At 36.4% G+C, this 24,238-nt stretch overlaps 1 protein-coding gene across 1 annotated transcript in view; it reads right to left on the bottom strand.

Moving 5' to 3' along the window:
* The window catches only part of DNAH12 (dynein axonemal heavy chain 12), a 212,477-nt gene that overhangs the window by 109,161 nt on the left and 79,078 nt on the right, over positions 1 to 24,238 (bottom strand). Inside the window, exons 30-39 of the mRNA XM_064274342.1 lie at positions 19,709 to 19,818; positions 16,112 to 16,295; positions 15,834 to 15,974; positions 11,873 to 11,956; positions 11,089 to 11,277; positions 8,172 to 8,291; positions 6,117 to 6,305; positions 5,062 to 5,213; positions 2,849 to 2,987; positions 99 to 265 (exon numbers count right to left, since the gene is read on the bottom strand). Of these exons, the coding sequence (XP_064130412.1) occupies positions 99 to 265; positions 2,849 to 2,987; positions 5,062 to 5,213; positions 6,117 to 6,305; positions 8,172 to 8,291; positions 11,089 to 11,277; positions 11,873 to 11,956; positions 15,834 to 15,974; positions 16,112 to 16,295; positions 19,709 to 19,818 (1,475 nt within the window). The remainder of the gene's footprint in view (positions 1 to 98; positions 266 to 2,848; positions 2,988 to 5,061; positions 5,214 to 6,116; positions 6,306 to 8,171; positions 8,292 to 11,088; positions 11,278 to 11,872; positions 11,957 to 15,833; positions 15,975 to 16,111; positions 16,296 to 19,708; positions 19,819 to 24,238) is intronic.

Genomic DNA, 24,238 nt, shown 5'->3' with positions numbered 1-24,238 from the left:
AGCTTGAAAAATATATTTTGCTTTGAGAAACTAAAATATAAAATGAGAGCAAAATATGACTTCATCATGGCTTATCAAGACTTCAATTAAATAGTTACCAGTTTCCACAGTCAAAAAATTGTCGTAATAATTCAATAGGAGGCTGAGCTCCGTATTTCTCCAATGCAGGCATATTCATATCATCTATAAAAATTATACACTTCTTTCCCATAGGTGGTCCGAAAACTCCTTTGCGTCTTTTATCCAATCTAGCCATAATAATGTTCTAAAATGTAAAGAAGAAAGAGTGGTGTATTGATCTATAAATGAGTTATGAACTTGTCATCATTGCTTATGTTAAAACAGTGTTAATAAGAAAGACCTATGCTGCCAAAATCCGTAAGATTTTTATCTGTAATGGTTACCACTTGCTTAATTTAGCAATGACTGACATAACATAAAAAGCCATACTTAGCAACAGGAAAAGAGAATTTAACAGTCTAATTATGTAAGGAAATGATGCTAAGGAGTACTATGTGTGTTTGTGCATTTACTTGTATCATTTTAAGGGTCATACTAAACTTCATATTCAGCATCTCTCAAACAACATTTATTGAAATCTTACTATGTGCTCAGAATTGTTACATAACATATATACTGCATGTGTGCGTTTGTACTCATATATACAGTATACTCATATACATTCTTTAAAAATATTTTTCTCACTGAATATTAACTTTAGCTTAATATTTAAAAGCAGCAATCTTTACAACCTCTAGCAATTTTTTTATAGCTGACATAGATATTTCTGATATTTTTAGAGCTCCCTTGTCCATTGCAAAAACGAATACCAAAATTATTGTTTTTGTACAAATAAAGCCCTATAGGAAAGAAGCTCTAAATCTGTAAGATTCTGAAGTTAAGTGCATTCTACAGGCTTAAAACAACAGAAATGAGATCCCTAAGTCAGGAGAGAACGGACAGGTATAAATTTAAGAATGAATGATAAAAGTGGTGACTAGAAAGGTCTCATGCAGGACTTTCATCTTAGCACATTTCGGGGTGAAGGGTGGAATGCACAGTTGCACAGTTTATATCACAAAAGGTCACACAATAGGACACATGGATTGGAAGATCTTTCACTGGCAGGGTTGCACCGAGCAACAAATGCCCCCAAGGACCATGTAGGAGTCTATAAGAGCAACTGAAAAGTATGAATTATGTGGGCTCTCTCTTTCTCACACACGCACACTTCCTTCCCCAGTTAAAAAACAAAACAAAACACTGTTGCTTTTTCTCAGGCTAAAAAAAGGTATAAGTATTAATGCAAAAATGTCCTCTAAACTGCTTGTCATTAAAACTTAATTTTAAGAAGTACCATACAATCCAGCAATCCCACTCCTTGGAATATATCCTAGAGAAATAAGAGCCATCACAAGAATAGATACATCTACACCCATGTTCACTGCAGCACTGTTCACAATAGCAAAAGATGGAAACAACCTAGGTGCCCACCAACAGACGAACGGATAAACAAATTATGGTATATACACACAATGGAATACTAAAAACCCGTTGCCATCGAGTCGAATGGAATATTAAAAAAAAAAATTTTTTTTTACAATAAATAACAATGAGGAATCCCTGAAACATCTCACAACATGGATGAATCTGGAAAGCATTACGCTGAGTGAAATTAGTCAGTCACAAAAGGACAAATATTGTATGAGACCACTATTACATGAACTCAAGAAAAGGTTTAAACACAGAAGAAAACATTCTTTGATGGTTACGGGGGTGGAGAGGGAGGGACAGGGGAATTCACTAACTAGACAGTAGATAAGAATTATCTTAGGTGAAGGGAAGGACAACTCACAATACATGAGAAGTCAGTACAACTGGACTAAACCAAAGCTAACAAGTTTCCTGAACACAACCAAATACTTTGAGGGGCAGAGTAGTAGGGGTGGGGGTCTAGGAACCGTAGTTTTCGGGGACATCTAGATCAACTGGCATAACAAAGTTTATTAAGAAAGTGTTCTGCATTCCACTTTGGTGAGTGGCATCTGGGGTCTTAAAAGCTTGCGATCAGCCATCTAAAATGCATCAATTTTTTCCAACCCATCTGGAGCAAAGGAGAATGAAGAACCAGGAAAATAATAGCCCCAAGAGACAAAAGGGCCACATAAACCAGAGACTCCATCACCCTGAGACCAGAACTAGATGGTGACTGGCTACCACCAATGACCACCCTGACAGGGAACACAACAGAGAGTTTCTGACAGGGCAGGAGAAAAGTGGGGTGCAGAGCTCAAATTCACATAAGAAGACCAGACTTAATGGTTTGACTGAGACTAGAGTAACCCAGAAGACATGGCCCCTGGATTCTCTGCTAACCCAGAACTAAAACCATTCCAGAAGCCAACTCTTCAGACAAAGATTAGACATAAAATAATACTTGTGAAGAATGTGCTTCTTAGTTCAAGTAGATACTCAAGACTAAACGGGCAGCTCCTGCCGGAGGCGGGATGAGAAGGCAGAAAGGGATAGGAGCTGGCTGAATGGACACGGAAACCTGGGGTGGAAAGGGGGCGTGTGCTGTCACATTACAGGGATTGCAACTAGGGTCACATGACAATATGTGTATACATTTTTGTATGAGAAATTGAGCTGTAAACTTCCATCTAAAGCACAATAAAAAAAAACTCAATTTTAAAACTTGCCTGTAACTCCCCAAATAAAGGTTTTAAAGTTTTATTTAACTCATTGAAGATTTATACAGCTGCTCATTTAAGATACAGTTTTAAACACTTACCAAATTAAGCAAAAATTAATAATTACAGACCCGTGTTTCTGGCTTTAAACTAACCTGAACCTGATTGGCACTGGTCCGTGCAGAGAAATTAACATAAAAAGGAAAGTACAGGTCCTTTTCCAGGTGATTCATTAGCTTATCCTTCACATACACTGATTTTCCTGTACCCGTTGGACCCACAAAAAGCAGCGGCCTTTATGAAAACAATGAACATATCATTCAAAACAGAAAAAAGTTAGAGTAGATTTCTCCTAAAGGAAGCTGGAGTTAGTGGAAAACTTAAATAATGATCAAATCACTTTCATCTAAAAACTCACATTTTTATCTGTAATCGTTATTTCATGAAACACTGGTGAAAGTAAGGATTGGCACACATTTTTGCTTGCTGTTGCAGATACTTTAATAGTAATCTATTATCTGAACAGATGTAACATCACTATCTGAAGAAAAAAAAGCCACACACACACAAAACAAGCAATAACATGCATAGTTTTACAAACAAGAAAGCCAAAGTGTGCTTCCTCAGACAAGTGGCATGTTTGTACTTTTTAGTTAGGTGAACAGGCATGGGGCTGTCATTGTAGAATAGAATAAAAGGTGATGGCAGTCACAGGTTTAGGCCGTTACAGCAATCTTAATAGCACAATGTTTTTACGATAAACTGAATGACAGTGAATGTTAAAGTTAACAATTATGTGTACCTGTCAATAGCACTTTAGACTCAAGTCAAAGTTGCTAACTGAAAGTATTCCTATAAAAGCAAGCTGTAAGGAATTCCTCATTCAGTGGGGCCTCAAGCAAGGTTTCACATCCTTGAATGATCATAACCAGCTTTAAAAGGAGAAAAATCACATGAGTTTATGTTCACAGAACCCTGGGAATCCCAGCTTGAAAAATGCTTCACTAAAAATGAAACGCTGTCACCCTGAGTGATAACCTGGGGCGACACAATACACAAACACGAAAACAGGGGCTGGCGCTGAAATTCACCAGCAGTATCCAGTATAAGGGGTCATGTAAGCGACCCAAATTATACTAATATTAATTTTCAAAATCACTGTATCATGGAAGTATAAACACAAAATTAAAATTCTTTTGGAACTAAGTGACCTCTGAGAATTCATCCTATGTGTCCCAGTCTAACACTCATGTTATGAAAAGCTATTTATTAAAATAATTAAAAAAAATAAAATACTGTTCTTAACTTGGGGTACATGGATCAGTTAGGGGGCTACTTAGAATTCAGGGAAATCTGTGAATCTGGACGGCAAAAAGGGTCTATCTCTAATTTTCACTCTCCTCTAACTAAAATGTAGCATTTGTATTAACAGTATCTGTATCTTTGTCACCCACAGAAATCAAAGATATTATCCTCAACTTTCCAATTTTTACAGATATCTCAAAAACATCACTTACGCCGTTATTTCTTTAAAATTACAATACTCATCTGACCCACTGCTGGATCTTATTATTTAATGTGTTAATAAGAAAGGACATATATTATTTCTGTAGCCCAAATTTGTTTAATATTTTAATAAGTTTATTGCAATATAAATGGTTTCCTTTGTAATTGTGTGTTTGTATTTATTAATTTAAAAGCATTATTTTGACAAAAGATTCATGGCACAAAAGAACTCCTGCATCAGGAATCTTACAGAATTGATAGCTGCCTTCCTCGCCTAAGGAAGTTTTTAATATTAGCGTCTAAATGAAGAAATGCAAGTATTAGCGTCTAAATGAAGAAATGCAAGTACAGGTACAAAACTGGGATAAAATAATTTTCCCTCTTTATTTTTTTAGTTAAACAAGATAAAATTGTCACAAAATTCACTGAGAAACATGTTCTTTATCAAAAACAAACCATGACATTTATGCATATTACATAAGTTTGTCTAGTTTTAGTATTAATGATACATTTTATGCCTAATATTTTAAAAGAAAGGTAACTACAAAAATGTTATTAGAAGGTTGGTATTGATATGGTACATGCCTAAGCTTTTGATCAGTTTTATGTGCTCTTTTTAATGTACCCTTCTGACTTACGTCTAAGTTTTTCATATTCATCTTGAGTTATGGAATCCAAACTGGCATAGGATGTATTTGAAAAATGCTAACTATAATGGAAGAATGTACATCCTGGTCAGTCTAATCATTCAAGAGTACACTGAGCCTTTGAGTGGATGACCTAATATGCCAACTGAAAACTGTATGATCCTGTAAGAATGGCGCTGTTAAGTTAGATACATATTTACAGCAGAGTTCCTTACTTTGCATAGGTAATACTCAGATCCATAAGAAACGTATATCTAATTGTGTCTATCGTAGGGACTATGATATCTTGAATCTTGACGTGTTTATCTCCTAAATTAGTACTTTTAATTAATTCATTCCAGTGGAGCCAGCGACCTCGGTTTTTCAACTACAAGAGAACAAAATTTTTAAAATACTATAATTATGCACTTGTTATATCTGAAAAGCTCTTTTCAACACTTACTCTGTTATATTTGTTTTTAAAAACTTTACTCTTTTCCACTTCTTACTATGAAATATTCAATTCATACAAAAGAAGGTTTGTAACATTTTTAAGTCATAAAGCAGATTAATAAAACAAGCACCCATGAATCCATCACCCAAGTTAAGAAATACATGTTCTTCTTTAGGTTAATTTTTTTATTTTTTAACAATAACTAGAAGAACTTAATGAAAATTAGTTATCACAAATTCAACACTTATTTAGAAATTCATATAATTTTGCTGTTATGTCCTCTTAACATTCGAATCTTCCAACTGATTTCCCACTCTGACTAAGGATGATCAAACTCTCTAGCTGCATTCTTAAAATTCTAAGCTACCATGGTTTGGGGAAAGAATCCTACACTGGCAGTCTGAAGAGCTGGCTTGAAGTTCTGGTTCTGCTAGCCACTCACATTTCTAGGTTTGTTTCTTTACCTATGAAACTTGAGATTTAGGCAAAATTATTACTAAAGCTCTTGTTATGGTTCTTTAAGGAAAATTTGTATGAATCAAATGATTATTCAAATATTTGTAGTTAAAAAAATCCTTTTGTGAATTGTTTTGTAAAACGGAGAAAATAAATTTAATTTAAATATTGAATTATATAATATTCATAAAGCCTGCTCGTCAAAAAATATAGATATTCTTATCTACACTTCCCATAAGTTATAAGAGGAGAAATTAAAGAGAGGACTAGAAGCTCACCAGAGGAGTCAAAATTCCTCTAAGGTAGGAACCCAGGAGTTTTGTCTGCTGATCTAAGTCTTTGCACTTTATATTTTATCTTGTCAGGTATTTTAGGTCATACCTCATAGGTGTAGTCATAGATCAGGCCTTTTTCATCAAACTGACATTCCCATTTACCCACAGATTGTGGCACTGGGTATTCTTCATCTTTTCCCAGTATGACTGGTCTTATGAAGGCGTCAAAAACAATGCGACCATCTGTATCACAACTTCCCCCAACAGACCAGATCAAAGAGAATATAAAGCAAGCCTGTGGTGGAAAAAAAATGAAGAAGAATTTAATTCAAAGCAATTATTTTAAAAGAAATAAAAAACCTTAGATAAAAATTTAACATACCGTATTTTTACGCAAATAGCGCGTGACTTCTACATTTGTTTGCCAACCATGCCCTCCCCGGCGAGGTGGTTTTGTAGGCATGCTATGATCTTTTTTTTTTTAACAGCAACCTTAAAAAAAAATTGGCATAGTAGTGCTTATGAAAATGCCTTGTTAGGAAGGGCATGGTTGACAAACGTAGAAGGCATGCATTATTTGCACAAAAATACGGTAGCAGGGCCTGGTCAACCTACTTGGACAAGGTCCTATTTACAAATAAAGGGGGATGGAGCATAGCTAAGTTCCATAAAAAGTCATTTCCCTGGCAAATGGCCTACCAAAATTTAAAAATTCACATGCCATATACTTGGGAATTTCTCTTCCAGGAGTTTATCCTCTAATATATTCCCACCTGTGAAAATGATATATGTACAAGATATTCACTGCTGCACTACTTGTAATAGCAAAAGATCAGAAGCAACCCAAATGTTCTTCAATAGGCGTCTGCTTATTGGATTATGAAAAACATACACTGGAATACATGCAGCTGTTAAAAAAATAAGGTAATTCTATAAGAACTAATATGGAACAATCTCCAAGGTATATTACAAATGAAAAAAAGGTATAAAGCAGTACATATAGTATGCAAATATAGGTGCAAAAAATGTATACATACAGAAGAGTATATTCCTGTGTGTGCACAAAATACTTCTTGAAGGCTAAGTAAGGCACTGATAATAGTGGTTGCCTTGAGGGTGGCTGAGGGACTGGGACGAATGGAAAATCTACTCCTGCCTTTTGAATTTTACTCTAGGTATATGCCTTACCTAGTCAAAAAATAAATCTATCAAGTATATTTTAAAAGAGAAATTCCTCAATCATTTACCTCAAAATCATTCTGAACCTTTGCAAAAATGTTTGGAGTTTATCAACAAAGTGAAAATTTTCAGGAAATACATAAATCGAAGGTTATGTAGACAAACTATTCCTAGATACTTTTATTTTATAAAAAGGTAACATGTCTGTTCAATTTCTTTTAAAGGCTGGGGAAGTAAGGGTGAAAAGGGAAGAGGAAAGTAAGTTTAGTAGGGAACTCTAGAATGTGAGATGTTTGGGGTAGAAGATTTTCTGTGTCAACAGGGTGAAGGGAAAGCAATGGGAAGGAGCTTCCATTGCCACAGAGTAGACAAAAAGGTAGTCTGAGTGGAGGAGAGGGATCAAGGAACTTAGAAATAAGGTAGTGGATGGAAAAGTAGCATAGACCAGGGAAGAAAACAAAAAATCTCTTTCTTTTGGTTGGCCTTTAATAATGTCTGCTCACTAGTGCCCTGTTTGCTAGCCTTCTCTGTCTTCCAGATATTAGCTAACCACAACTACTGACTTCTATCTACCTATGTCTTCCATGGATTCTGCCTACAACACTCCATCTAGCTGGTTAGATGCCCACTTCTGGTTTTTCATAGCCAACTTGTTGCTGCCCACATCCTGGCTTAACATTAAAACCCAGCCAATTCATACTAAGTCAATACTGGCTTAATATAAGGTTACCTTCTTAAGTGTTTATCAAATTAGGCCTTTTATAAATAGTAGGACAGTTTTGACTCATTCTGATATATTTTACTTTCTTTAAAGTGCTTTTTAATAACAGAATACCAGGTGAGGACAACTTTAATGTCTTCAACTATTCTTTTATTGCTCACCAAAAAACAGCTCTGTATGTAATATCTCATAATGTCTTTCTCAATATAAGTACCATTACATTTCTCATGTAATTAAAATCACATTAAGTATAAAACCAACCATAATCCAAACACGAATGTGCTTGCTGGTAGGTTCATTTTCTACCACAGGACAGAGTAGCACTTCAAAGAGGCGTGTGAGAGATACAACCACATTACTATCGCTTGTAGGAATCAGTTCCTGCAAAGTGAAAAGAATAAGATACCTCCTTAATTTTCAACTTATTTGGAGAATAAAAGAAGATACATATTTCATTTTATAAAACTGATCAAAAGCATCCATGGTTTTCATAAGATCTTTCTAAAATTAAAATAATTTAAATTATAGGTATGATAAGAGCCATTTGCAAACAGTATCTGTCAAATATCTTAGTTTAACACATACATTACATAACTATACATGACATATTATTATAAATTCTCTGACAAATGAAAACTAGCTACTGTAAGAGAATAAACAATGCTCTAGGGATAGCAGAAATGAAGTCTCTAACAGCTATTCATTCATCTATTCAACAAACATTTATGAAAAACTATAAAAAAAATTATATACCTATCTACCAAGCTAGGGAATATGGAAATAAAAGATAGTCTCTGACAGAGAGCGATACTGAAATTAAATAGACAAAAATAACTTGACATAATAATGATATGGCAGAGGAATTCCAAGGTGTATGGGTGGGTGCGGGGCGGGGGGAACTACCAGAGTACTTGGGATAAACAATTAGTCTAGACTCAGAGAAGAAGACAGGGACAGAAAGGGGGGAGATATAAGTCAAGGAAGGTTTCTCAGAGAAAGTAATAGTTAAGCTGAATTTGGAAGAAAAATGTGAGTTATTGAGACAGATAGGGTTAACTGTGCTGGCGGAACAAAAGCACTGTTAAAAGATTCCCATCTAGAAGTTGGGTAAACGAGAACCACACCCTGTCAATATGAGATAAGGCTGAAACAACCTGTGAATTTTTTTTTTTTTCTCAGTGTTTTTCTAGCCCCTTTCCCCTTTACAGTCTCTCGCATGTGCAGAAGAACAAAGTATGACCGCCATTTAACCTTCCTTAGCCCTCCTAAGATGGTGATGTGTGCCAAAGATCAGTGAGCTTGCGCTACATCCTGTAATAACTGACACCAAGGGCTGCCAAGAGGGCTCCATCTTGAATATCAGTGGGTTCCATCTTGCATTCCAGATGCGGGGGCAACCTAATTAACATGAATTCTGAGAATTACCCGCCCCTTGAAAGAAGCCCACTAGATATTCATGACTCTGTTGTCTCCACCGAACCCACATAAGTTAGCCTTGCTTCCCTTTTTGAGTCAGTCTTTTGGAGAGGCTTAGATCCCCGCTGACTCCTTTTGCTTGACTCAAGTGAAATAAAGCTTGCTGAAGATAAAGTTTGTCTTTCATGTGTATTCTTACTCAGGAAAACACAAGGACCCTTTGTGTGACTTTGGCAACTGGTAACATTAGCTGGTGAAGAAGGAAAAGATGGTCAAGGCAGGAGAAGCTACATTTATAAACATATACAGTGAAGTGAACAGTTAACTCTCAAAAAAATATGTCCATGTCCTAGTACCTGGAACCTGTGAATGTGATCTTATTTGGAAAAAGGGTCTTGGCAGATATAATTAAGACCAAGATGAGATAATCCTGGATAATGTAAAAAAAAAAAATTTTTTTTTAAAAGGCAGGCCCTAAATCCACTGACAACTGTCCTTACAGCAAACACATAAAGGAGAGACACACAGAGAAGAAGGCCACATAAAGATGGAGGCAGAGAGTGGAGTTATGCAGCCACAAACCAGGGAACACTTTGAGCCACCAGAAGCTGGAAGAGAGAAGGAATGGTTCTCCCCAGAGTCTTCCGAGGGAGCTCGGCCCTGCCAACACCTTGATTTAGAACTTCCGGCCTCCAGACATAAGAGAGAAGAAATTTGTTGTTTTAAGGCACCAAGTGTGTGGTAATTTGTTACTGAAGCCCTAGGAAGCTAATACAATATGTAAAAAGTTTCTCACAAAATTTTAAATATCACTTAATTTTTAAAAGCATGTATTTAAAATACTTTTAAAATATGGAAAATGATTGGCATTTTAAAAACCTTAGTCACTATAATGGATTGAATTGTGTCCCCCCAAAATATGTGTCAACTTGGTTAGGCCATGTGTGGTTATCCTCCATTTTGTGATTTTCCTATGTGTTATAAATCATAATCTCTGCCTGTGGTTAAAGGATTAGGGTGGGGTGTAACACTCTTGCTCGGGCCATATCTCTGATCCAAAGTAAAGGAATTTTCCCTGGGGTGTGGCCTGCACTGCCTTTCATCTCTCAAGAGATAAAAGGAAAGGGAAGCAAGCAGAGAATTGGGACCTCCTACCACCAAGAAAGCAGCACCAGGAGCAGAGCGCATCCTTTGGACCCCGGGTCCTTGCATCTAAGAAGCTCCTTGACCAGAGAGGACTAAGGACAAGGACCTTCCTCCAGAATCAACAGAGAGAGAGAAAGCCTTCCCCTGGAGCTGACACCCTGAATTTGGACTTGTAACCTACTAGACTGTGAGAAAATAAATTTCTTTTTGTTAAAGCCCTCCACTTGTGGTATTTCTGTTATGGCAGCACTAGATGACTAAGACACTCGCTATGGTTTTAGCCAAAGGATTTAGCTGGAAAAAAGGGCCAGGCTTGCTGGACCAGTAGAGATTAGATGAACCCCCAACGCTATTGCCCTGAGATACTCTTTCAACTTGGAACTCAAACTACTCCCTGAGGTCACCTTTCAGCCAAATGACAGATTGGCTCATTAAATAAATAATATCATCCAAGAGTTGGGTTATTCAGCTGTAACTCGATCAATACGAAACCAAAGGTGAATATAAACGTTCAAGAGAAACTAGTTTTGTTATTTACCCTACCATTGTGACTTGAGACTTTGTCAAGTTGAATATAAATTAAAGAAACTTGAGTGAGTCAGAGAATTAGTGTTACCTTGCATTTTTTTTTACGAAGTCTTAAAGTGGGCGGTATTAGCCAGTCAAAAAGTTCTTGCAGAAGAGCTTGATATTCTGGTTCATGCAGAGGTCCCTTCAGTGAATTCAACCATGAAGACACAAGTGGTTCCCATCCTAACTGTGAGGGCTCCAAATAAATCATGCCACAGCGGCTTACAGTGGCAGGCTAGACAAACAAAGACAAGTTTCATTTTTCCAATACTGCTTTTATACCAGTGGTACCTGACAACTATCAGCTACTTCTTGGCATGACTTACATGGATCCTTGGCATGGTCTGGCTCCTCTACCTCTCCGGGCTTACCTGGCTGTCTCACACACTAGACTTTTCCCATACAGAAAACCATTTGCTGCTCAGTTCCCTGGACATGCCATGATGTCATGGCTTCATGTTTTTACATGTCCTCTTGTCATGATTATAATGCCCCGCCTCAACCAGTCTCCCTGGAGAAGTCTTACACCTCCCTCAAAGCCAGGTCCAACACTCAGACACGCTCCATGGTCCTTCTGTACCCACTCCCCACTTGGGTGCTTATTCTCCTCCACACTCTTAGAGTACTTACCTGTAGCTCTCTATTGGGATTATTTATTAGCATGCTTCTCATTCTCTCTAAATGAACATATACTGTGCCTTATTTACCTTTGTATTCCCAGTGCCGAACCCAGTATCTAACAAATAATAGGAAATATTCAGTGACTGAGTAAATGAATAAATGAACAAGTTAAAAAAAAAAAAAGCTGTTGTATTAAATTATGAACTTACTGAGGCCTGGGAGAGGTCCATTGTTTCAAAGATGAGGCTCATTTGAGAAGACATCTGAATGATTTCTCCACTCATAAGGCAAAGCTAAAGGCAATTATTTTTTAAATATTCATTTTTTAAATATTTCAAACTTCTCAGATAAAAATTAATTCTACTTATAAAGTATCTCCTATGGTATAATGGAATAAGTATTCAAATGGGAGCCAGAAGATCTTAATTCTAGGTCTGCCTCTGTCAATTACTTATCAAGTAAGCAAATACTTAACAGCTCTGAGTTGGAGTCTCTCCGTTTATAAAACAGGGACACTATATCGCTCAGAGAACTGGGGGAGCGAATACATGGCATACTCCCCAAACTGTAAAATGCTATATAAATGTCAGTTTTTATTATTAATAAAATTACATAAAATGCTCCTGATTTTATAAAGTTGTCATAGGGCCTTTTAAAATTAGTAATAAAAAGAAAAGAGAATAGCATAATGAACACTCATATACTCATCTCCTAGATTTAAACAATGTTAACATTTTGCCCTAATTGCTTTTTTTTGTTTGTTTTGTATTTTAAAGAAGACTACAGATATCATGCATTTCATGTCCAACCATGTTATTATTTCTCTCTAAAAAATAAGAACATTTTCTACATAACCACAATAACATTACCACACCTAACAAAACTAATAATAACTCCTTAATATCATCTACTCAGTCAATACTCATATCTCCTCAGTTGAACCAGAAATGTCTTTTCAACTGATTTATTCAAACCAAAATTCAATCACGGGCCGTGCACTATGTTTGCTATGTCATCTTTGCCTCTTTTAATCTAAAATAGTTCCTCTTTGATCAAATGCACCAAAATCTGAATTTATCAATTGCTTCCCTTCTCACAAGTTCCTATCTTGTCCACTATTATTAAAATCATCCTATCTTCTCAAACTTCTTGGCTTGCACCTTTGGAATTATTAATTTTTAATAATATTGATAATTATTATCAGTGGTTGAAACTCCAAATTGATTTAATTAGTAGGTCTTTTAAATTCTTCCTGAGTTATTTTTCAATGTTTTCTGTTTCTACAATCATTACTCTAGTCCCAGTTTTGCCCCCATTATATGTCAACAGAGGAGCCCTGGCAGCCCAGTGGTTAAAGCACTCGGCTGCTAACCAGAAGGTCGGCAGTTTAAACCCAGCAGCTGCTCCACGGGAGAAAGATGTGGCAGTCTGCTTCCAAAAAGATTACAGCCTTGGAACCCCTCCCTGTGTGGCACCTCGACCCTGTCCTATAGAGTCGCTATGAGTCAGAATCAACCTGACGGCAGTGGGTTTGGCTTTGGTTATCACATATCAATAATGAAGCATTTAACATTTCTGGCTCTCTGTTTCTTAGCTGTAAAATGAACAGTCTAAAACTGCACTGTCCAATATGGTAGTCCTTAGTCATTAATTTGAATTAATTAAAATTAAATAAAACTTAAATTTCAGTTCTTCAATTGCACTAGCCACGTTTCAAATATTCAATAGCCACATGTGACTAGTGGCTACCTTACTAGACAGCAGAGATACTTCCATCCTTACAGAAAGTCCTATTGGGCAGCGCTGGCCTAGAGCTTCTACAAGATTTTTTCGGCAGATACATTCTCCTCACTATCCAACGCTGCTTCCCAACTGCTTCTACTCTCACTCTCTGTCCGAAGGCCGGATCTCTCCAGCTCTCTCACTCGTGGACTCCTACTCAACTTGCTCTTCGTTTCCATAGGGGCTTTCATATCCCTGCTGTTTTCACTTTCTTTACTAGGCAGCTTCTGTTTCGTGGTCCAGCACTTCTATCATTCTCGTGCCAATACCTTTAAAGTCTTTCTGTATTATCAGTCTAGCAAGATTACCCACACCCACACCTAAGCTGTCTAGACTGGTAGAAGAATCTCACAAAGGCAGACCTTAGTAACACTAACAATTCATGGTCTTTAACTTAATCAGGCTCTCAGTGCTAATCACACATATCTTCTATGTTTTCCTAGGGACTTCTCTTTCCCATTTCCCATAATGGCTAATTTAACATTTTGTTTTTTTACTGTCTCACAGAAAAAACAGAAGTCCTTAGAGAGATCTGCCTTCAAATCTCCTCAATCAAGCGCATACATTCACCTGTATCTATACCCATCTGTCATGGGTTGAACTGTGTCCCCCAAAAATATGTGTCAAATTGGCTAGGCCATGTTCCCAGTATTGTGTGATTGTCCACCATTTTGTCATCTTATATGATTTTCCTACGTGTTGTAAATCCTACCTCCATGATGTTAATGGTGTGGGATTAGCAGTAGTTATATTAATGAAGTAGGACTCAACCTGTAAGATTAGGTTGTTTTAAGCCAATCTCTTTTGAGACATAAATGAGAGAATTGAACAGAGAGACACGGGGACCTCATACCATCAAGAAACAAGAGCCAGGAGAATAGCATGTCCTTTGGACCCAGGGTCCCTGTGCTCAGAAGCTCCTCAACCAGGGCAAGATTGGTGACAAGGACCTTCTTCCAGCGCCGACAGAGAGAGAAAGGCTTTCCCTGGAGTTGACGCCCTGAATTTGGAGTTGTAGCCTACTAGACTCTGAGAGGATACATTTCTGTTTGTTAAAGCCATCTCTTGTGGTATTCCTGCTATAGCAGCACTAGATAACTAAGACATCATCCTTTCATACTTCCTTCTCATCCAAAATATGAGACAATCCTTCCACTTTGCTCTGAATCCTTAGACTTCATTTATTCTACTGATTAATCTCTCTCTTCTGAATTGTCACTGCTTCTTGTCTAATTTGCCCTCAGCTCAATAAATATTGCCAAAAGAATGAAAGAATATGCATAAATGGTCAACCACCTAAGATAAAGTGCTGAAATATATATTTGTATATTAATTAAGTGAAATTGCTTATTAAGTAGTGCGGTTATTTCATGTAAGTATGGAAATGAATTACTATATTGTTCATACAGTAGAATACTTACATAAGCATAAAAAAGAATTAACTGCAATAACATGGCTATCACAGATACAATATTGATCAAAAGAAGCCAGACACTAAAGAGTATGACTCCATTTACATGAAGTTCAAGAACTGACAAAACTAATTGATCGCTGTAAAAGTCAGAACAGTGATCACCTCTTGGGGAGGGTATACAGACTGAGAAGAGACTTGAGGGAATCTTGCAGGGTGCAGGAAGCTTTGTGCATCTTTATTTTGGTGGTGGTTATATGAGTGTAAAGCCAAAAAAAAAAAAAACCCGAACTGTTGCCATGGAGTCAATTCTGACTCATTGCAGCCCTAAAGGACAGGGTAGAACTGCCCCCCACTGGGTTTCCAAGAACCACCTGGCAGATTTGAACTGCCGACCTTTTGATTAGCTGCCACAGCTCTTAGCCACCACGTCACCAGGGTTTCCCACATGAGTATACACATACGTAAAAAATCATAGACTTTACACTTAAATTCAGTGTACTTTTTATACTTTATTGTATGCATGTTATCTCTCAAAATAATTAGAAGGCTTCCATTTTCTAGCCCTTTTGTTTACCTTACAGTTCCTCAGGTAATATAGTACATAAAAGGACTGAAGCAAGTATTCAACATATTCAAAAAGGAATGAGACCCTTTTATTTTCTCCTAAAATATTATTTTGGAGTTCTATAAGAAACCCTAAGACTGGAGTCACTTAACAACTTATTATCTATTAGATTACTGTGTCTTATTGCCAAAGCAGTAGTTTTAATACACTATATCTTCATTCTATGAAAAAAATTAAGCAAAGGTGTTACTACAGCATGGTGTTAACTGAAAAGATAAATCATTTCTAAAACTATTCAACTTGCTGCATCCTTTATTTTAAATACGTAGTCCCAGTTGATTAGTTGTTGAGCACATAACACTGCTTAAACATTCCTGCATCTGCTTTACTTTTAATCATGATGGTTTACCTTTTTATTATCATCCAGTACCGTGTTCATGCTCTCTATCCACAAAGTGTCAATGGGACCATCAAATACCACCCACTTCCGGTCAGGTGTTTCTGATAAGGCAAATTCTCTGAAGGTGTTAGCCACAATACCATCAGTCCACTAAAGGGAAAAAAGGAAGAGTTGGAAAGCTCCCTTCATAAAACTGAATTTAGTATCGAAAATATGAAAAGACTTCAAATTTCTTGGTTTAATGTACACTGTAAATAAAAGTTGAGAATGTTGAAATTGTAGATTACCTCATGAGACACTGGATCAAACTGTCCAAAAAGCTGGCCCATAGTAATGGATTTGGGGTTCACAGTCCTATAAATAACCTTTTCTTCCTCTCCATAGCCCCGCTCATTCATAAGACTTAGAGTATCAGCCAGCACATGCAGAACCTTAGTCTTAGCAGCAAAAGGCTCACCTACTAACATAAAACTATCAATGGGAAAAAAGTAATTATACAATAAGATTCTGAGAAATGATCAATTATTTGCCGCATATACTGCTATATCAAACTTTACCCTGTGGTAATTACTACACATAATTTTTTTAACTATATGAATTTTTCTCAGATACATGGAAAATACATTTAACTTCTGAACTGGTTGATCTCTAAATCAGATTGTCCACAATATGTCATTATCTACAGAAGTGAATATAATAAAAAGTCTCCAAATGACAATGAAAACTTAACGTGTACACTCTTAAAATAAAAAACTGAGACTTGGGGCCTCCTAAGGAGAGGAGTGGGAAGGATTACCTTTCCTAAAGTCTTCACTTGCTCTTAGAGCCAAGTATTTCTGGTTCTCCTCTCTTCTGGCATACAGTAGGGTGCCTGGCTCTCTTGTGCAGGGACCATGTGACTAACTCCAACCAATGAGTAATAAGCAGAAATGATGAGTATTACTTCCTAGCAGAGATAGTGCCTATTTGACTAAAGGCTTCCATTGGAATAACTGACCAAGGAAACACTGTATTGTGTATGAAAAAAGATCCCAACGATGCTGCCCTTTTTTTTTCTTTTAAATACTCCCCATTTGCCCCCTCCCCCAGCCCCCAGTAACAACTAATCTTCTTTTGTCTCGGTGGATTTACAATTATTCTAGATATTTCATAAAAGTGGGATGACACAATATTTGCCTTTTTGTGTCTGGTTTATTTCACTTAGCATAATGTTTTCAAGGTTTATCCATGTGGTGATATGTATCAGAACTCTCTCTTTATAGCTGAATAAGATTTCATTGCATGTATACACCACATTTTGTCTATCCATTCATCTGCTAATGAACACTTGAGTTGTTTCCACCTTCTGACCATTGCGAATCACACTGCAAAGAACACTGGTGTACATGTGTCTGTTTGAGTTGCTGATTTTGATTCTTTTAAGTACATACCTAGGAGTGGAACTGGTAGGTCATATGGTAAGTCTATACTTAACTTTTTGAAGAAATGCCAAACTGCATAGGGGCTGCACCATTTTATACTCCTACCAGCAATGTAGAGCTTTCCAATTTCTCAACACCCTCATCAACATTTATTTTCCTTTTTTTTAAACAGCCATCTCAGTGGGTGTGAAGTGGTATCTCACTGTGGTTTTGATTTGATTTCCCTAATGACTCATGAGATTGAGTGTCTTTTCACATGCTTGTTGGCCATTTGTATATCTTCTTTGGTGAAATTCTACTCAAGTCTTTTGCTCATTTTTTAATTGGGTTGTTAGTCTTTTTGATGTTAAGCTGTAAAAGCTCTTTATATATCCTTGATATTGAACCCTTATCTGACGATACATGGTTTCCAAATATTTTCTCCCATTCTCCAGGTTGCCTTCTCACTTTCTTGATAAAGTCCCTGATGCACAGAGGTTTTTAATTTTGATAAAGTCCAGTTTGTCTATTTTCTCTCGTTGTTCATGCTTCTGTTGTTGTATCTAAGAACTCATCGCCTAAAAGAAGGTCTTGAAGTTTTACCCCTATGTTTTCTCGTGAGAGTTTTATAGTTTTAGCTCTTATGTTTAGGTCTTTGATCCATTTGGAATTAATTTTTGTATATGGTGTGAGATATGGCTCCAACTTCATCACTGTACATTTGGAGATCTAGTTGTCCCAGCACCATTTGTCGAAGTGGTTATTCTTTCTCCATGGGATGGACTTAGTGCCCATATAGAAAATCAGTTGGCCATAAATGATGGATTTATTCCTAGATTCTCAATTCTATTCCATTGGTACCAGACCGTTTTGGTTACTGTAGCTTTACAGTATGTTTTGAAATCAGGAAGTGTGAGACTTCCTACTTTGTTGGTTTTTTTTTTTTTTTCCAAGATTGTTTGGGTTATTCAGGGCCCCTTGAAATTCCATATGAATTTGAGGATCAGTTTTTTCATTTCTGCTAAAAGGGCTGTTGGAATTTTAATGGAAACTACGTTGTATACATAAATCACTTTGGGTAGAACTGATACCTTAACAACATTATGTCCTCCAATCCATGAATACAGGATGTCTTTCTATTTATTTAGATGATCTTTAATTTCTTTAAGCAGTGTTTTATAGTTTTTAGTGTAAAGGTCTTTCAGTTCTTTTTGTTATGTAACCATGGTTATTCCTAGGTATTTAAGCTGATTATGCTTTTGAGAGAATTTACTGACAAAGAAACCATGAATATGAACTAAAACGTATGTGAATGTTGAAGACTTAAAATGACCCTTGGAGATCGGGTATATAAGGGGTGATTGTATTATTCTCTCTATCTTTGTATATGTTTGAAAATTTACCCAACAAAAAAATTTTTTTTAAACTCTGCCTCTTTAAAAAACCAGGGCCATTGGGGTTCCAACTTTCTATAGGCAAGAGGCAGGCTGAAAACATTTCCCAGCTCCCCAGCACAACATTTTTTCTTTTGCCTACTTCACATGAGGCCAGGGAAGATAATGGAATAGAAAAACCTCTCAGGAGGTTGAACCGAGATCCAGGGAGAACAATTAACAAGAAAGGCCCTCCCATTAAGCAAAATCAAGTACAAGTAGATAGAGATTTTTTTGGGCTTTAGGTTTATGCAGTTTTGGGGGGTCTCTCTAAGAAAAAAAATATTATAAAATTCTGAATATAAAATGTCCATAGCCACTTTAATGACACCCTACACAATAAATTATGTATACAAACGCTTACGGCCCCTTGGAGGCAACTCCACAAGTGAGAGATCTTGAGGTTTAAAGTGCATTAGTTTCAGGGTCAATTCATCTCTGGAACTGAGGTCCTCACATGTCAAGCTGGATTTAAGAATTGCTACAGACCACTGTTGGCTATGTCTCCTATTCTTCAATTTCTGAATGAAAATGTTGGCTCTAGTAATCCTATCCTGTTCTGCTATTATATAATGGGTATGTGGAGGGTAGGTACTTTGTCTTTCTGGTTTTTAAGTCTCTGGGTCAAGAGCAACAAGTTTCAAATCTGATACAAAGACTACCACGTATTACCCACAGGTCCTGAACTTTGAGCATTTCATTGGTTGACTGGAGCTTTTTGGTTGTCTCTCTCCGTGCAAAAGAAGAGTGTATTTCATGGGCATGAAGGAGAGTGAATAACATATCTGATGACCAAAAAGGCAAATTATGGTGGTCATTAGTGCCAGGTTCCTGTATAAGCACTCCTTACCAAACCTTGCTGGACATCTAGCATGAGAGAGGAGTAAACCTTTGTCTTTTTAAGTTACTGGGACCAGGGGTTGTTTGCTTCCTAGCCTACTTAGCATACAAAGTCTGATGAGTTTTTTGGTTCATAAATCGTAGTTGTTTTAATAGTTCAAATGAAAAATAACATCTAAATATGGGAGAAAATGGTAATCTATAATCTTACCCATGTCTAACAATCATCATTTCATATGTCTGAATCATTTTATCAAGAAAAAATTTAACAGGTTGAAGATTATGTGCCTTGCAGGCTTCATGAGCACATTCCAAAAAGTCCTGAAATAAAAAAATAGAATCCATTTCCATAAAAAGTTAACATGAATTAAATCATACATGTCTTATAAGTATAGGCTTTTCATTTAAAAATAAGAAAATTGTATCTTCTTATACTGATAAATTATTTCTTAAAGTTTTAATTTTTTTTTAATTAAAAAGAATGAATACAGTTAAAATACTTTCTAAATATTAGTACTCTCCATTATAAATTTTTAATGATCATAATAGCATCACAGCATTGCCATATGCTACATGAAAATAACTCCTTTTAATAATGTTTCCCAGAATTCCACTTTTGTTTAGGACATAGAAGGATGTGCAGACAATTCCACACACTGCAGTAACTAGAAATAAACAGAGAATCTAAAAAAAAAAAAATCCTAAAAAATTTAAAGGTATAGGAGAGCTTTGGATGCAAATAAGTCTAAAGGAACTAAATTCCAGAGAGGTGTGAGCCTTTCCTGAGTAAGCACAAATCAGCAGTTGCTTTCAGCCAAGTCTGAACAAGGATGAACATTAGAATGGGCATGCTATAGGCAGAGGGACTCTGCTAGAATAAAAAAAAATGAGAAATTGTAATGGTCGTGTGGGCTTGTGTGACAGATTAGAATCTGGGAAGTCTCAAATGCAAAGCGACTTTTTCCCACTGCCCATGCTTTTGCTAAGTGTGTGGAAATACAGGAGACCAAGGGCTTAGCTGGAAAGAAGAGAAAGAAAGAGATCTCTTTAGTCTCAGGATGCTTAGATGCCAAAATCCTGCTAAAAGGAGGAGCCTATAATACAGCAGGGTAATTCTCACTCTAAGGGCATTTAACCCAGATGTTATAATTAGTAGAAAGGAACTTTTAAAATGAATTTTATAAATATATTGAATAGACAATAAGATGGAAAGATAGGTAAAAAGATGAAGAATTTTGGCAAGAAAACGGAATCTCTAAAAAGAACCAAATTCGACATGCTACAACTGAAAGACAAAATACCTAAATTAAGAATTCATTGGATGGGCTTATCGACAGACTGGACAAAGCCAAAGAGCGGATCATAATCTTGAAGACAGATCAATAAAAAGTATCCAAACTAAAGCACAGAAAGAAAATAATGAAAAACAATGCTTAAAAGACATGTGAAGCAATATCAAATTGTCTAACATACATGTAATTGAAGTCCCAGAAAGAAAGAAGAGAGAAAATTAGACAGAAGAAATATTTTAAAGACAATTACTGAGAATTTTTACAAACCAGAGAAAGACATCAACCCACAGCTTCAAGAAGCACAGTAAATCCCAAGCAGGATAAATAGAAAACAAAACAATACTAAGCACATAGTCAGACTGCTCAAAATCAAGTAAAAGAGAAAATAGAAACAGCCCGGAGTGGGGGGGGAGATTATATTCAAGGGAACATAAGTATGCCTGACTTCTAAGCACAATACTGAAAGACAGGAGTCAATGGAATAACATCTTTAAAATGCTGGGGAGGGAGGAGAAAGGAGGGAGACGCTGCCAACCTAGAATCCTATATCCAGTGAAAATATTATTCAAAAATAAAGGTGAAAATAGCAAAAAGGTGGCAACAACCCAAGCTCCCATCAACAGATGAATGTATGAACAAAATGGCGTACATACATAAAATGGAATACTACTCAGCCTTAAAGAAAAATGAAGTCTTGATACATGCTACAACATGGATGAACCTTGATAACATTATGCTGAGCAAAATAAGTCAATCACTGAAGGGCAAATCCTGTACGGTCTCACTTATATAAAATGTCAAGAATAGGTAATTACACAGAGACCAATGGTTACTAGTGGTTACCAAGGGCAGGGAGGAGGAGGGAAAATCACTGACTGGGAAATAGTGAATTTTTGTCTATAGTGTTGAGAAAATTGGCATTGACTAAGAGCAATGGTTACACAACCAGACTAATGTAGATGTTACCATTAAGCTGTATACCAGGAAAAAAAAAGCAGGGGGGTCAAAATGACAAAGTGTTTTATATAATTTTACAACTATGGAGGCAGAGATTTTTTTTTTTTTTAAAGGCTGCCCCTGTTGATATTACTTAGGTACAATGAACACTTCATGGAATTAGTTTTCTTGGCGAAAGTTTAGGGTCATGACTCATGAGTCTATCTAGTCAATTGACCTGATGTCATTTTTAGAATTTCTGCTCTACCTTGTATCTCAGTGAGTAGTGCCTGGGGTCTTAAAAGCCTATTAGCGGTCATGCAAGATACAATTGGTGTCTATTTAATTGGAACAGCAGAGGATGAAGGAGACCCAGGAATCAGAGGGGAAGATGGACTGCAGGTTTAATTGCCTCTATAAACTACTACCTTCATTACCATGAGACCAAAAGAAATGGATGGTGTCTGGCTACCATTACTGAACATTTTGATCAAGGACCCACAGATGGATCCTGGTCAAAAAAAGGAAAAATGTGGAACAGATTCATATGGAAATTGACTTACTGAATCTATTGAAACTAGGGGAATTCCCCAAAATAATGCCTGCAAATAATCTTTAAACCTTGAACCAAAACTACCCCATGAAAAAAAAAAAAATCCAATGAAGCATTGTTAAACTAAACAACAGTTTACCCCAATCAATAAAAAATCTTTGCCTTAAGCACAGCGCTCTTAAAAAGAATTATCTATATGAGCTTAATCTGACAACAGTTATTCTAAAACATAGATGAGAACTAAAAAGGTAGAGAGTCTAAATTAATGGTGATGAAACAATACAGGTAAAGAAAGTGAGAATACTGACACAATGTGATATAACCAATGTTATTCAACTGTTCATGTAGAAATTGTGAATGGATGTATGCTTAGTTTTGCATATTGCCACTGAAAATAAATATTTAAAAATAATAAAAGTGAAATAAAGACATTTCAGACAAACAAGTTGAGGGAATTTGTTGCCAGCAAACCTCCCCTCACCCCCCACCCCCGAAAAGAAATACTAAAGGAAGTTCTTTGTGTTGAAAGGACAAGATTCCAGATAAAAGCACATATCTATTGGAAGGGATAAAATGTACTGGAAAGGATAAATATAAAAGACTATTACTTATTTTCCAATACTAATAACTAATGCAAAAATAACAATGTATTGTGGAGTTCATAACATATGCAGAAGTAAAATATAAGACAACAATAGCACAATAGGCAGGGGTGGGTGGATAATGTAATCACACAATTTAAGATTCTTATCCTATGAAATGGTAGAATACCAATTCAAGGTAAATTGTAATAAGTCAAAGATGTATATTATGATCTGTGGAGTGACCACTAAAAAGCCAATAGAAAAGATAAAATGGAGTAATAAAAATTACTTGAAATCCAAAAGAAGCCAGTAAAGAAGAACAAAGGAATACAGGACATATTAAAGCAAGATGGTATATTTAATATGTTTTTTCAAACTGGAATTTATGATTACCAGAGCCATTGCTATATTCATGGGAGTCCAAGAGTTCTCCAAGAGAATGCTAAAATTTCATATTGATTTTTTTTTAATCATATTAAAAAACAAAAAAAAACAGTGCCGTCAAGTCAATTCCGATTCATAGCGACCCTATAGCACAGAGTAGAACTGCCCCATAGAGTTTCCAAGGAGCGCCTGGTGGATTCAAACTGCCAACCCTTTGGTTAGCAGCCGTAGCACTTAACTACTATGCCACCAGGGTTTCCAAATCATATTAGTATATCCTAAAACCTTGATAATCGCGTTAACCTGGTACTGCCACAAGATGTATTAGTCTTTGAATTTGAGACTAAAAAAAAAAAGGTAGGCTAAAAAGTAAATGATGTGCCTGGGGTCTTAAAAATTTGCAAGTGGCCATCTAAGGCACAACAATTGGTCTCTATTCACCTGGAGCAACAGGGGAAGAAGGAGAGTCAGAAATAGGAGAAGGAGATGGAATTTGTAGCTAATTGCCGCCATGAACAACTGCCTCCTTTGCCATGAGACCTTAAGAACTGGATGGTGCCCAGGTACCATTACTGAACATTTTGATCAAAGATTCCTTATAAGAATAATGATCAAAGGGGGAAATATAGAGCAGAATTTCAAATTCTCATGAAATCCAGACTTTCTGGAGCTATGGAGGCTGGATAAACCCCTAAAACTATTGCCTGGAGATAATCTTTAAAACTTAAACCAAAAAACCTCTGAAGTTCTCCTTAAAACAGTCTAGCTTAACGAGTAAACAATGTCTGCCTTGAGCACTTTGCTCTTTTAAAAGCTATCCATATGGGATCAAAGTGACAACAGCAATTTGAAAGATAAGATAGGAATTTAGGGGGCAGTGAGTTTATGTAATAGGGAAGGAACAACTCAGAATAGGAGGATAAGAATGGATGCACAATTCTAAGAATGTAATCAGTGTAACTGAATTGTACATGTAGAAATGGCTGAGTTGG

The sequence above is a fragment of the Loxodonta africana genome, chromosome 22 (genome assembly GCF_030014295.1).
Source record: "Loxodonta africana isolate mLoxAfr1 chromosome 22, mLoxAfr1.hap2, whole genome shotgun sequence".
NCBI lineage: Eukaryota > Metazoa > Chordata > Mammalia > Proboscidea > Elephantidae > Loxodonta > Loxodonta africana.
Note: the sequence above shows the minus strand (reverse complement) of the source record. Positions and strands in the feature narration are given on the sequence as shown.